Source organism: Acanthochromis polyacanthus, chromosome 17 (genome assembly GCF_021347895.1).
Source record: "Acanthochromis polyacanthus isolate Apoly-LR-REF ecotype Palm Island chromosome 17, KAUST_Apoly_ChrSc, whole genome shotgun sequence".
Lineage (NCBI taxonomy): Eukaryota > Metazoa > Chordata > Actinopteri > Pomacentridae > Acanthochromis > Acanthochromis polyacanthus.
The window spans coordinates 28,480,589-28,495,589 of NC_067129.1; the positions used below are offsets into that span (position 1 = coordinate 28,480,589).

At 38.2% G+C, this 15,001-nt stretch overlaps 3 protein-coding genes across 4 annotated transcripts in view; 1 reads left to right on the forward strand and 2 right to left on the reverse strand.

The window, feature by feature from the left end:
• nup98 (nucleoporin 98 and 96 precursor) overlaps positions 1-15,001 on the forward strand; it is a 132,802-nt gene that overhangs the window by 113,728 nt on the left and 4,073 nt on the right. The gene's annotated exons all lie outside the window — the stretch shown is intronic.
• The window catches only part of LOC127530663 (protein NLRC3-like), a 139,439-nt gene that overhangs the window by 57,690 nt on the left and 66,748 nt on the right, over positions 1-15,001 (reverse strand). The window lies entirely within an intron of this gene.
• LOC127530649 (CD209 antigen-like protein A) overlaps positions 1,338-15,001 on the reverse strand; it is a 14,112-nt gene continuing 448 nt past the window's right edge. The window contains 5 exon segments of the mRNA XM_051937927.1: positions 1,338-1,482; positions 1,688-1,791; positions 14,169-14,311; positions 14,892-14,971; positions 14,973-14,998. Coding sequence (XP_051793887.1) covers positions 1,338-1,482; positions 1,688-1,791; positions 14,169-14,311; positions 14,892-14,971; positions 14,973-14,998 — 498 coding nt within the window.

Genomic DNA, 15,001 nt, shown 5'->3' on the forward strand with positions numbered 1-15,001 from the left:
TTGTGTCAAAATGATTCAATCGCAAAAACAGGCTTCAAAACTTTTTCACTTCGATCAGAAAAAAAGGCGTTTGAATGCCAAAACAAAGTCGAAACACTCCGAACACTTTTTTTTTTTTTGCTTTGATTGAAAATATTTTTTTTTGATTGAAGTTATATCTTTTGTGATTGAGTAATAAAGAAACAAACGTCCTACTCATTTTATGGCTCAAATCCAAAAATATGACTTCAATCAGAAAATATATTTTCAGTCAAATAAAAACTGAATTCAATAATGAAAAAATTTCAAAGAAAAAACGTGTTCGAATGCATTTGTTTTTTAGTCTCAAGTATTTATTCTGTTGGGAAAACGTTTTTTTCTTTGATTGAATTTTTTTTTATTATTATTGAAGTGACCTTTTTTTTATTGAAAACATTTTTTGAGGTTGGGGCTGCTTTTGTTTTCATTGAGTAATAAAGAAACAAATGTCCTACCCATAATATGGCTCAAATCCAAAAATATGACTTCAATCAAAAAATGTATTTTCAACAAAAAAAAAAAATTCTATCAAAGAAAAAACATGTTTATATGCAATTTTTTTGGTCTCAATTTTTTTCTTTTTTGCATTTGAACAAGTTTTTTCTTTGATTGAAAACATTTTTTTGATTGAGGTGAAGTTTTTTCTGATTAAAAACATGTTTTGCGATTGGAGCAACTTTTTTTTCGATTGAAAAATAAAGAAACAAATTTGCCTTCATAGTTTCCCCTTTAACAGTTAGTCAACACACAGTATTTGTCTTTGTAATTTATTAAAGAATAATAAAGCAGAGAAATGCAGAGTGAATATTTCAGCTGAAGAGCAGAGCTCTGACACCAGAGTCGTGTTCAGAGATCTGACCCACATTCAAACAAGAAATGCAAACTTATAATAGCATCAGTCCTTCACACACCGCAGCTTTAATTCTTCATGAAGACGACACACGGTCTGGGTGTTATTAGACCTTGGTGTTGATGCTGGTCACAACAGAATCACACACCAGAACAAAATAGTAGAAAACATTCACAGTCAGATCTATTATGTGTTCTGATTAACACACTGGTTTGTGATGGTCACAGTACAAATACAGTTCATCCAAGTACTAATGACATTTTTCTACAACAATGATGTCTTTTTTTTTAAAAAAAATACTCAATGATCCACTTTCAGCAAATTTGTTTAGGTATTGAATTTTAAGGCTGTGTGTGAATGACAGCAGTTCTGGAAATATTTAATATAAAAGCCTGAAGTTCTCACAGTTATTTCTTTAGATATCTGACCTTCAAATACACATGATCCTCAAACAAATAATGCAGCAACATTATGGTAGTTTTTCACAGATCCACTGCAGAGACGATGTACATGGAAGATCATTCCAAAGAGCGTTGTGAAGAGTTCTGAGTTGAGCACAGTCTTCTTTATCATGTTTTCCTCCTTTATTGTTCGGCTCGTTTTTGTCCCAGTAGCTGGCAAGTCAGTAAACAAAAAGAATTATTAGACTGTTGTTCTTTGACAAAGGAATCAGAATTGGGTCAGATCGGTGTCTGATGTGTGAATAGCCTTCTTCTATGATGATAACATGTCAGATATGATGTGAATGGTTCAGTTGGTGAGTGGTTTGTGACTCTATGAGGATGTAAATATCGATGCTATGCTAAAGTAAAGACTTACCTCAGAGTCAGAGGAGTTCCATCCACCCACATCCAGGTCCCTTCTGTTTGGATGTCATTCAACCCAATCCAAGTTGGTTTGTTGGTGAACGTAGAGAGAAACGTCTGTCAACATGAAGAAAATTACATTTTAGCTCTTAACCACAATACAGTATGAGCATTTTACCAGTTTCTATGAACACATCATAATACAACTGCTCTAATTAAAACTAACAATTTAAAAAAGCTGCAAGCAATGATAAGGGGACCAATCAGCTCAACAGGGTCTAATTGCCATGACAACTGAACATATTAAAAGTGTTCATATAAACATTGGTAGAAGAATGCAATTCCTTGTGTTGTTGTGGTCTTGTTGTAAGGTTGGAGTTGCTTTGATGGATGAACAAAGTTTACAAATCTAAAATCAAGGCCAAGTTTTGTCAGGCTTGGACTAAAGATCAGCAGGACCAATGGTGGTGAAGATGGAAAAGAACTGTGGACAGTCAAAAAACTGTCAATAGGGCGGATAACGGAATATAGCAGAAACTGATCTATTAAACCGTTCAACGCCTCAGGAAGGGGAGGCAGGACTTGGACAGACTATGTAGCTGAGGAGGAGAACTGCAGACTGAGGACACTGTCAAGAAGTGGAAGTTGAATGGAAACACTCTTCAACCACGTTAACACGTATTCTGCTGAGGAGGCAGTGAATGAAGACTTGGGGGAAGCTCATATCCATTGGTAAGGTCACATGGTGGGTAGCCAAGAAGTCATCCAGTGGCTAAAGCACTCGGTGTTGATGAGATTCCTTAAAGATTCTGAGGACTCTGGACATTGTTGGACGCATCTTTACTGAACATGCCTCTTCAGTGGGTCATTCTGGGGACAGTCAATGGTGGCAGTTGGTAGGGGTGGTGATTTCCATCCTGTCCATCCCTATACACTGCTCTATTCTACACTAGGGTCATGGGGGGGGAGCTTGGGAGTCTATCCCAGCTGAGTCCGCGCGACGGCAGGGTAACCCTGGGACATGTCGCCAGGTCGTCGGGCAGAGCTACATATACAGACAAAACAATCCATCTCACATTCACACCGATACGGGCAATTTGAGGTCATCCGAATTAACCTCAGCAGTTTTTGGACTGTGGGAGGAAGGCGGAGTGCCCGGAGAAAACCCACACATGCACAGGAGAACATGCAAACTCCATGCAGAAAGATCCCGGGAAAGCCGGGACACGAACCAGGGATCTTCTTGGTGCAAAGCGAAAATGCTAACCACTACATCACTGTGCAGCGCAGGGTGGTGATTCCTGTCTTAAACAATGGAAAGTGCTCCGATTACTTTGCTATCACACTTCCTCCTTGGGAAAATTTACTTCAGGCTGCCAGAAATGGAGGCTCAGCCGATCGATCAAAACTTCAGATTCAGGATTGAATCTGACCCTTGCAATGGATGGATGGATGGATGGAATGGATGGATGGATGGATGGACAATGAATGTCTATGCAGCTTCTCTGGTTTTAAATACTATCCAGAGTTTACTGAATTCTGTGCTGAGCAGAAAGTCACAGAAAATGTCCGTTGTTGGCTGTTAAAGAGTTCTAATCTTTAAATATGGGCTTATTAAAGACACACAGTTTTAAGTCTACAATGTCTGAATTAAAAACACAACTGGAAGAGAACACAGTTATTTCCTTTTAGTCTTGAAAACTGGGTAAAGTAATGTACACTGAGGATGAAGACTGAAATACATTTCCATGTCATTGTGAAAACTTTGCTAAAACAATTTGTACCGTGTTCTTCATCGCTGTTTATCACCACCAGATCTGCCTTTTGCTTCTGCAGTCCTCCCTGCTTTTGTTCCAGGAACCAGACTCTTGAGAGAGGAGATAACAGGAACAACTGAACATCTTCCATCTGCAGGACACGTTTTCTCTGGAAGAAATATCAACGATGCTCATTACTGATAAAATGTGCATGTATTATGAAGTTATTTTAGCACAAGTCATGTTTCAGCAGTTACCCCTAAAGGCCTCTACAACAATGTCTAAGTTAGACTTGGATCTAAACAGTAATTTTGTCTTCAGTCCATGCAGTGATTTTATTTGCTAGAAGACATATTATGAATGAATGAGAAGTCAACATCATGCTGAAGATTTCTACCTTGAAACTACAGAGTAATGATGACAATGTCAAAACACACGGCTTCAGATTCTGGTTATTCCATGCGTGACCAACATGAACCCCAGTTCTGTTCTAAATTCTAAATTCATTAATTAAATTCAATTAAATTTATTTAATGAAAGATTGCAGAGCATGCAGAGATGATTTTTTTGAGGTTTAATCAATGGCGAGAGAGGAACTTCAAGGATTTTATCTTATTTGATAATTTCTTATTTTTGAATCTTCTGCTCATTTCGTGGTCATCTCATGACTGGAGAGTAACAGGTAGACATTTCTATCTTCTATCAGGCAGGGAAGGACTCACTCTGTTTGGACAAACACTGAAGTCTGTCCCGTTCTTTGGTCAGGTTTTCTTTGGTGGCGGATAAATCTGCAGCCGAGTCACGGTCTGAAATATCAAGGTACATTTTTCAGAAACACCAGAGTCCTGATGCTTTCTATTAATCCTGTCTCTCAACTTCAGTCCTAAATCAAATTATTCTCACATTTTGTGGAACTAAGCTCAGTGAATCTGATTTCTGTAGAGAACAGAAACAAAACTTGACTTATTCTACTGTTCTAACCTGAATGAGTTCCATAAAATCAATCTTAGCTGCTCTTGCATTTTTCATGACTGACATGAATTAAATCAGTTTAAATGTGGTGGGGGACTTGAACCCAAGGCTGACTTTACAGAATAAGTTAAAAGTATCTGAACCCAAGTGCAACTGTGTTAAAACTGTAGTTTTACAGCATCATAGCGCAAACTAGCTCAGCTGTAATGAGTAAAAAGAGAAGTCCGCCTATCACATAGCGCCTTATATTGAAAAAAAAATGACCTAAAACCTGCATCTGAATCAGTACTTTTTATTCCTGTGGCGAAAAAAAAGAAGTATTTAAGAAGACAGTCGTCCATCAGAGCAGAATAAGGTTCCTGAAAATCACACATTTACGTTCATGTTTAACCTGCTTTTACAATAAAAAATTTAAAGCTGTTTTACTCACAGTGGACACCGAGGACGATGAGTCCAACCAGCAGGAAAACACTCAGCAGCCCCAAACAGAGAATAACTGAATGAAAACTCCCTCTGAGAACTCCTCGGCACCTTAACGTAGAAATAAACCAATTATCTGTACAGCAGTAAATGACAGATAATAATGTATATTCTATTTTAGAATCTCTGTCACCTTCATTCTTACCTGTTTGATTCCTGGAACGTTTTTGGGTTAGCAGGTTTATCGCGTTCAATATTGGTATAAATTTCCTCCATTGCTGGTAAGGTAGCTGATTTTTCCTCAGATTATCAGGTCTGTAGCACAGACTGCAGTGAGTGTGAAAGGTGATCGTTTTCAGTTTCTTACGTTCTCAGGAAGTGACAAGTTTTCAGAGTGATGGATGATCAACCACTGAAACAGAATTGTTTGCCCTGTGGCTGTATAATGGCAGTGACATAGAAAGATACATCCTCTGTGGTTCACAGTTCTCTAGCTGTTGACTAGAGAATCTTTTTATTGTAAAAGCTGGTTAAACATGAACGTAAATGTGTGATTTTCAGGAACCTTATTCTGCTCTGAAGGACGACTGTCTGTGACTGTCTTCTTAAATACTACTTTTCTTTTCGCCACAGGAATAAAAAGTACTGATTCAGATGCAGGTTTTAGGTCTTTTTTTTTTCAAAATATAAGGCGCTATATGATGGGCGGCATCAGGACTCTGGTGTTTCTGAAACGTGTACCTTGATATTTCAAACCGTGATCGGCTGCAGATTTACCGCCATCAAAAAAAACCTGACTGAGCGTCTGCAGGCCAGCAATGATCAACTTTCCTCCATGACAGAAGAGAGAGACCGACTGAATGCCAGCCTCACTGAAATGACCAAAGAACGGGACAGACTTCAGACTTTGTCCAAACAGAGTGAGTCCTTCCCTACTACAAAAGTAAAATTAACTAAATAATTCTTGGATAGTAGAAGTACAGGGAAAGTTTCTTGACAAGATGCTGCAACAGTTTGTGGACTTTTCTTTTTAATAACAGCTGCACTAGTTTAACCCAGTGATGCTGTAAAACTACAGTTAGAACACAGTTACACTTCAACCTTGGAGTTCAGGTATTTCTAAGCTGCATTCTCAACATTCAAACTGGTTTCGTTTTTATCAATCATTAATAATAACAGAGGAGCTAAGATGGATTTTATGTAAATAAATTAAATGAACAATAAGATTTATCAAGTTTGTGTATGGTTTGTAGTTAAACGGCATGGTCATATGGACCTATAAAACTTCTACGCGTTTCACATTAAGCCTTCATCAGGAAGTCATGCAAACAGATGTCAGACTGCAATAGGCCCTTTTAAAGGGATGCTCAACCAATTAGAACCTGCCAATGGACTTAGAGGCAAAGTCTGCAGGTAGTGTCAACCAGCAGACTCACAACAGATGGTGTTATTGTTAATGTGGTGGCTTGTAGACAAGCCACCACATTTCCTGGACTAAATGAAGAACAAGATTATACTGTGTTCTTGTAGAGGAAGTTGTTGTCTAAACACTGAGTTAAAGTCTCCTAACGTACAGACCACTTTGTGAAAATGTTGTTCACCAGATTTCTGATGTGTTTTTTAAATGTTTTTTTCAATTAATTTTACCTGCTTTATGTGATACCATGCAGGTTTTTGGGGATGTAAACTTTTTGTGGTCTGAATAACACCATCTGTTGGTGAGTCTGCTGGTTGACACTACCTGCAGACTTTGCCTCTAAGTCCATTGGCAGGTTCTAATTGGTTGAGCATCCCTTTAAAAGGGCCTATTGCAGTCTGACATCTGTTTGCATGACTTCCTGATGAAGGCTTGATGCCGAAACGCGTAGAAGTTTTATAGGTCTATATGACCGTGCCGTTTAAATAAAGGCTTTTTAAATCTTAATATTTTTTAGAGAGTGCCTTGGAGTCTCCTCTTTTTGTTTCAAGGATTTTTTGAATCCCCTTCCAAAGAGCACCTCAAACTAACTCTGCCGAGTCCAGGTAGCGCTCCTTTTCTTTGTCTTCTATAACCTAGGGTTTGTCTAAATGTCCATACCTCTGAATTAAACCTAGCAACTTACCAAGTGCAAGATCCATAAGAGGAGAAGCTGCCGTTAACAGGCGTGACTGGTGATTATATTTAACTATACCGAAGTGGCTACTCGGTTAAATTAATTATCAGAGGAAGCAGGGTTAGGCGTCTGGATGTAGGCAGTGAGAAAGCTAGGCGAATTCTCCTCGTTTACCAGCTTAACAGTTCTACAGCATGGCTCTGAGCTAGATCTCAGGGGCGGTAGAACCGGACCCGTAGGATGGAGAGCTGGTCCGGTGATTCCCTGACAGCTGAATAAGTTAATTATGGGGTCACTGGCCCTGAGGATCAATAATCTTCAAATGGTCCAATTTAAATGGTTTCGCATTAAAGTGACTGAGATGTAATTTTTACTGTAAGTGTGAAGAAACCAAATCAGACTTTTTTTTTAATGTGACCTTCAGTCTCACTGGTCTGATCTCTGGCTGGCACATCTGAACGTCTCACTTCTCACAGGTCTGGAAGTAAACCAGGAGAACAGCAACAGGGTTCAATCAAGAGACAAAAATGTAAACATCTTTTATTCCAACCAAACCTACATAACCCCCAAAATCGAAAGGCCTTCATGTTATTATGTGAAGAACCATGAGATGACCAGTCACTCTGTGAAAGAACCTTTTTTTGACATCTGTTTTATTAGTGTTTGACCTTCATTGTCTTCTGCAATGACAATAGAGGAATCTGAATCTATAAAAGTGCTGAATAGAGGTTGTTTCCACCATAACAGTCTGCTAGTTAGTTAGCTAGCTAGCTGTTAGTCTGTCAACACTTTCCTTAAAGTCTTCCATAGGAACGGTCACAGACTCATACACAACGTTACCTCAGTTTAAGGTCTTTTCTGGAATGTTTGGTCACATCTCAATTGTCCAGTTGCTGCAGATTTGTAGATGTTCACTTTTCCATTTAATATCTAAACACTCTAAGACTTGGTGGATTTTGACATTTGAGTCATTTTTGAAGTCTATGGGAAAAAGTGATGCTTTTTATGATCATAATGATCATTTCTTTACAAATTCCATAATTACTTATTATAGAAACAATCACTTATTAATAAAAAAATGACTGGAAATCACTAAAATGTGAACTAAGTAACAGCCCGAATTTAATTATAACCACCTTCTAATTAGCTAAACAACAATAAAATGAGCTGATTCAGAAATACTTTTTATTGTGTTCTTTTTATTAAGTTTAGATAATCATGACAGATATTTCTTTTTTGGCAATATATTAAATTTTATATAGAAAAAACAAATTAAATCACTTTCCACTAAATTCCCCATTACAAAAACATCTCTCAAGGAAGTGTGTTAATTCCAGATCACATGACCTGCTCCATATGATGTCATTTCCTCCTGAAGAAAAGACTAGAAAGACTCCAAGGCTTTTTGACTTATTTAATATAAAGTAGTCAACAGGTTTACTACAATATCTTTAGAAATAACTTTCAATTTCAATTTTACTCAGTTGTGTATCTATAACATTTTAAAAAATCTTGATGTAAAAATGTCATGTGATGTTTGGTTTTAGGTGGCCATGTTGATTTTAGGCCTGAAAACAGCAAAAATGTCCACTGTGATACAAAAAGTTCCAGAATTATACATTGAACCATTTCTTTTAAAAGCAGATCCTTAATGGACTTCATTTGTTTGTCTGTTCCAAAGTGTTTTATGGATCTTTAGTGGAAATGATGTTTCCTGGGCTTTTTAAAAGGTGTGTCAGGTTTGCTTCATGTTTGTACCACTAGATGGAGCCAGTGACATTTGTAATGCTTTACAGTTTTTCTCAATTGGTTTGGCTCATTTCTGGAAACCGAGATGACATTCTCAAAACTCTAGGTGCATTTTGCAAAATACTTTCTCTGGTTCTGCACAACACCATGGATTACCAGCAAAATGCCATATCTCTCTCAAAACACTTCATCCATGCCTCAAAACCAAATACTCCTCTCGTGTAAATAGTCAATGGCACCAAAATGACACATTTTTTCTCAATACCTTCAGCACATTTCTTGAAACAGAAAGTACATTCTCAAAATCATAGGTTCATTTGGCAAAATGGTGTGGATGACTTAGCACAACTCCAAGGATCACCAGCAAAAGGTCATATCTCTATGAAAACAATTCACTCATGCTTCAAAACTAAACATTTTTTTCATACAAATGGTCAGTGCCCTCAAAATGCAAAGTCCCTGTAGCGTTGTGTGAGCACTACTAGTCAAAACGTTTAGAAGTTTGGTCACTGTGGCAGAGGAACATCAAATATCCCCCATGTCTAACAGTACAATGGTGAAAAAAAAAAAACCTCAATAAGACAAAACAAAACATGAGTAGTCTTTAAGTTCTGACACACACATGGCACTTTGCACAGCCATGGGAAGTTTATTCTTACAGTTTCTCAATTGCTTTGACACATTTCTCAAAATCAAATCAACTTTTGCAAAACAGCTCACACAAATTTCAAAACTCTGTTTCATCTACTTACAAGCAAATTTGATCTCAACAAAATGCAGTTTCACATCCAAAATGATAGACGAAACTGTGGAGCGGGGCACACTAGGCTGCACTCTTTGACCTGCCTCTGCCATTGTTAGGCCATAGTTGATTACATGGTCAACAAGAGTAACCCGAATTTCATCAAGGACAGCTTGGTGTCTGTGTGCACCTCGGCCTCTTCCTCGTATTCCACCACCACGCATTCTTATAGCTCCTCTTGAAGTTGAAGTGATCTACAGTAATTCAGGGTGTTCCTGACATATTTTTGGAATTGAATAAATTGTTTTGATTGTGACGACTTAAACACTGAAATAATGCTAACATGTTTTGAAGGGTATGACACTTTGACTGAGAAGTGACAGTCAGCTCAGATCACTGACATATATTCACACGGTATTTGTACAAACTGTAGGAGATTGTGTTTAATCATTTGCAGAACTGTACTGAAACATTTAAAATTTGCTTAAAGGAATGAAAAATGTCCAATCCATTGTGTGAAAATGCCCAGTGGTTTGGAGACTTGTCCATGTTATTTTGAGAATGTCATCTCGGTTTCAAGAAATGAGCCAAACCAATGGAGAAAAACTGTAATGTGTGTTTGTGTTCCACAGAATATGAAAGGCTTTTTTTATAAGATTATTATTAGATTATTATTAGGTATATAGTCAGTTTGGTGGATTGTGCTGATAGCTACATAGTAATATTTGGAAGTTCCTGCAGAGCTGGTTGATGGTCTGCAAGAGCTGACTGCAGTGCTCAGCTCACATCTAGGACAGGATACTGTTCCTCCGCTCTACAACGATATAGCCACCACATGTTGGACAGGGAAAGTAGGATGGAACTTCTAAATATTGTGCACCAGCTCGAACAAACTGCAACTCTTGATTGCATACAAACAGGAGGTACTCCAAATCAATAGGTACTCTGTTGATGACAGAGCCCAATCTATCCCTTAACCTCACTAAATACTGTTGTGCCATTGGATGCCTGCAATGAGATATTAATCCACTGCGTTAATATAACGTGCTTAACAGTGTTTATATAGCCTATAATGTGAAGTGTGCTGAGGGCATTGTACTCACAGTAAATTCAGTATCGTGGACACTACAATGCAGCTGCAGCTGGTGGTGGAATAAGTAGTGGCCTGTGCCTGCAACCACAGATGCAGTGTCAGCTGCACAAACATACGACTATAGAAAAGACTGACTTCCCCGCACACAAGTAGCTGCTTCTTGCTTCTTCTGGAGGGAGATTCGTCATTGGTGTGGACACCTGTCACTCAAACATGCCCGACCAATGGAGAAGTATCCGCCCACTGTGGGATGTTTGTGTCAAAATGATTCAATCGCAAAAACAGGCTTCAAAACTTTTTCACTTCGATCAGAAAAAAAGGCGTTTGAATGCCAAAACAAAGTCGAAACACTCCGAACACTTTTTTTTTTTTTTGCTTTGATTGAAAATATTTTTTTTTGATTGAAGTTATATCTTTTGTGATTGAGTAATAAAGAAACAAACGTCCTACTCATTTTATGGCTCAAATCCAAAAATATGACTTCAATCAGAAAATATATTTTCAGTCAAATAAAAACTGAATTCAATAATGAAAAAATTTCAAAGAAAAAACGTGTTCGAATGCATTTGTTTTTTAGTCTCAAGTATTTATTCTGTTGGGAAAACGTTTTTTTTTTGATTGAATTTTTTTTTATTATTATTGAAGTGACCTTTTTTTTTATTGAAAACATTTTTTGAGGTTGGGGCTGCTTTTGTTTTCATTGAGTAATAAAGAAACAAATGTCCTACCCATAATATGGCTCAAATCCAAAAATATGACTTCAATCAAAAAATGTATTTTCAACAAAAAAAAAAAATTCTATCAAAGAAAAAAACATGTTTATATGCAATTTTTTGGTCTCAATTTTTTTCTTTTTTGCATTTGAACAAGTTTTTTCTTTGATTGAAAACATTTTTTTGATTGAGGTGAAGTTTTTTCTGATTAAAAACATGTTTTGCGATTGGAGCAACTTTTTTTTCGATTGAAAAATAAAGAAACAAATTTGCCTTCATAGTTTCCCCTTTAACAGTTAGTCAACACACAGTATTTGTCTTTGTAATTTATTAAAGAATAATAAAGCAGAGAAATGCAGAGTGAATATTTCAGCTGAAGAGCAGAGCTCTGACACCAGAGTCGTGTTCAGAGATCTGACCCACATTCAAACAAGAAATGCAAACTTATAATAGCATCAGTCCTTCACACACCGCAGCTTTGTTCTTCATGAAGACGACACACGGTCTGGGTGTTATTAGACCTTGGTGTTGATGCTGGTCACAACAGAATCACACACCAGAACAAAATAGTAGAAAACATTCACAGTCAGATCTATTATGTGCTCTGATTAACACACTGGTTTGTGATGGTCACAGTACAAATACAGTTCATCCAAGTACTAATGACATTTTTCTACAACAATGATGTCTTTTTTTAAAAAAAACTCAATGATCCACTTTCAGCAAATTTGTTTAGGTATTGAATTTTAAGGCTGTGTGTGAATGACAGCAGTTCTGGAAATATTTAATATAAAAGCCTGAAGTTCTCACAGTTATTTCTTTAGATATCTGACCTTCAAATACACATGATCCTCAAACAAATAATGCAGCAACATTATGGTAGTTTTTCACAGATCCACTGCAGAGACGATGTACATGAAGATCATTCCAAAGAGCGTTGTGAAGAGTTCTGAGTTGAGCACAGTCTTCTTTATCATGTTTTCCTCCTTTATTGTTCGGCTCGTTTTTGTCCCAGTAGCTGGCAAGTCAGTAAACAAAAAGAATTATTAGACTGTTTTCTTTGACAAAGGAATCAGAATTGGATCAGATCGGTGTCTGATGTGTGAATAGCCTTCTTCTATGATGATAACATGTCAGATATGATGTGAATGGTTCAGTTGGTGAGTGGTTTGTGACTCTATGAGGATGTAAATATCGATGCTATGCTAAAGTAAGACTTACCTCAGAATCAGAGGAGTTCCATCCACCCACATCCAGGTCCTTCTGTTTGGATGTCATTCAACCCAATCCAAGTTGGTTGTTGGTGAACGTAGAGAGAAACGTCTGTTCAACATGAAGAAAATTACATTTTAGCTCTTAACCACAATACAGTATGAGCATTTTACCAGTTTTCTATGAACACATCATAATACAACTGCTCTAATTAAAACTAACAATTTAAAAAAAGCTGCAAGCAATGATAAGGGGACCAATCAGCTCAACAGGGTCTAATTGCCATGACAACTGAACATATTAAAAGTGTTCATATAAACATTGGTAGAAAGAATGCAATTCCTTGTGTTGTTGTGGTCTTGTTGTAAGGTTGGAGTTGCTTTGATGGATGAACAAAGTTTTACAAATCTAAAATCGAGGCCAAGTTTTGTCAGGCTTGGACTAAAGATCAGCAGGACCAATGGTGGTGAAGATGGAAAAGAACTGTGGAGTCAAAAACTGTCAATAGGGCGGATAACGGAATATAGCAGAAACTGATCTATTAAAGTTCAACGCCTCAGGAAGGGGAGGCAGGACTTGGACAGACTATGTAGCTGAGGAGGAGAACTGCAGACTGAGGACACTGTCAAGAAGTGGAAGTTGAATGGAAACACTCTTTCAACCACGTTAACACGTATTCTGCTGAGGAGGCAGTGAATGAAGACTTGGGGGAAGCTCATATCCATGGTAGAGGTCACTGTGGTAGCCAAGAAAGTCATCAGTGGTAAAGCACTCGGTGTTGATGAGATTCATTAAAGATTCTGAGGACTCTGGACATTGTTGGACCATCTTTACTGACATGCCTCTTCAGTGGTCATCTGGGACAGTCAATGTGGAGTGGCAGTTGGAGGGTGGTGATTTCATCTGTCCATCCTCTATACACTGCTCTATTCTCACTAGGGTCATGGGGGGGCTGGAGTCTATCCCAGCTGAGTCGCGCGACGGCAGGGTACACCCTGGACATGTCGCCAGTCTGTCGCAGAGCTACATATACAGACAAACAATCACTCTCACATTCACACCTACGGGCAATTTAGAGTCATCAATTAACCTCAGCATGTTTTTGGACTGTGGGAGGAAGGCGGAGTGCCCGGAGAAAACCCACACATGCACAGGGAGAACATGCAAACTCCATGCAGAAAGATCCCGGGAAAGCCGGGACACGAACCAGGGATCTTCTTGCTGCAAAGCGAAAATGCTAACCACTACATCACTGTGCAGCGCCAGGGTGGTGATTCCTGTCTTAAACAATGGAAAGTGCTCCGATTACTTTGCTATCACACTTCCTCCTTGGGAAAATTTACTTCAGGCTGCCAGAAATGGAGGCTCAGCCGATCGTCAAACTTCAGATTCAGGATTGAATCTGACCCTGCATGGATGGATGGATGGATGGATGGATGGATGGGACAATGAATGTCTATGCAGCTTCTCTGGTTTTAAATACTATCTAGAGTTTAACTGAATTCTGTGCTGCAGAAAGTCACAGAAAATGTCCGTTGTTGGCTGTTAAAGAGTTCTAATCTTTAAATATGGGCTTATTAAAGACACACAGTTTAAGTCTACAATGTCTGAATTAAAACACACTGGAAGAGAACACAGTTATTTCCTTTTAGTCTTGAAAACTGGGTAAAGTAATGTACACTGAGGATGAAGACTGAAATACATTTCCATGTCATTTGAAAACTGCTAAAACAAATTCTGTACCTGTTCTTCATCGCTGTTTATCACCACCAGATCTGCTCCTTTGCTTCTGCAGTCCTCCCTGCTTTTGTTCCAGGAACCAGACTCTTGAGAGAGGAGATAACAGGAACAACTGAACATCTTCCATCCTGCAGGACACGTTTTCTCTGGAAGAAATATCAAACGATGCTCATTACTGACAATATGTGCATGTATTTATGAAGTTATTTTAGCACAAGTCAATGTTTTCAGCAGTTACCCCTAAAGGCCCTACAACAATGTCTAAGTTAGACTTGGATCTCAAACAGTAATTTGTCTTCAGTCCATGCAGTGATTTTATTTGCTGAAGACATATATGGGTGAAATGAGAAGTCAACATCATGACTGAAGATTTCTACTTTGAAACTACAGAGTAATGATGACAATGTCAAAAACACGGCTTCAGACTTCTGGTATTTCATGCGTGACCAACCATGAGCCCAGTCCTGTTCTACAGGAAACAGCTGTGTAGAGTTACACCTCGGTTATTTTAAGGAAGCAAGAGGTTAAATTCATTTAATGAAAGATTGCAGAGCATGCAGAGATGAGTTTTTTTGAGGTTGAATCAATGACGAGAGAGGAACTTGAAGGTTTTATCTTATTCGATAATTTCTTATTTTTGATTCTTCTGCTCATTTCGTGGTCATCTCATGACTGGAGAGTAACAGGCAGACATTTGTATCTTCTATCAGGCAGGGAAGGACTCACTCTGTTTGGACAAAGCCTGAAGTCTGTCCCGTTCTTTGGTCATTTCAGTGAGGCTGGCATTCAGTCGGTCTCTCTCTTGTCATGGAGGAAAGTTGATCATTGCTGGTCTG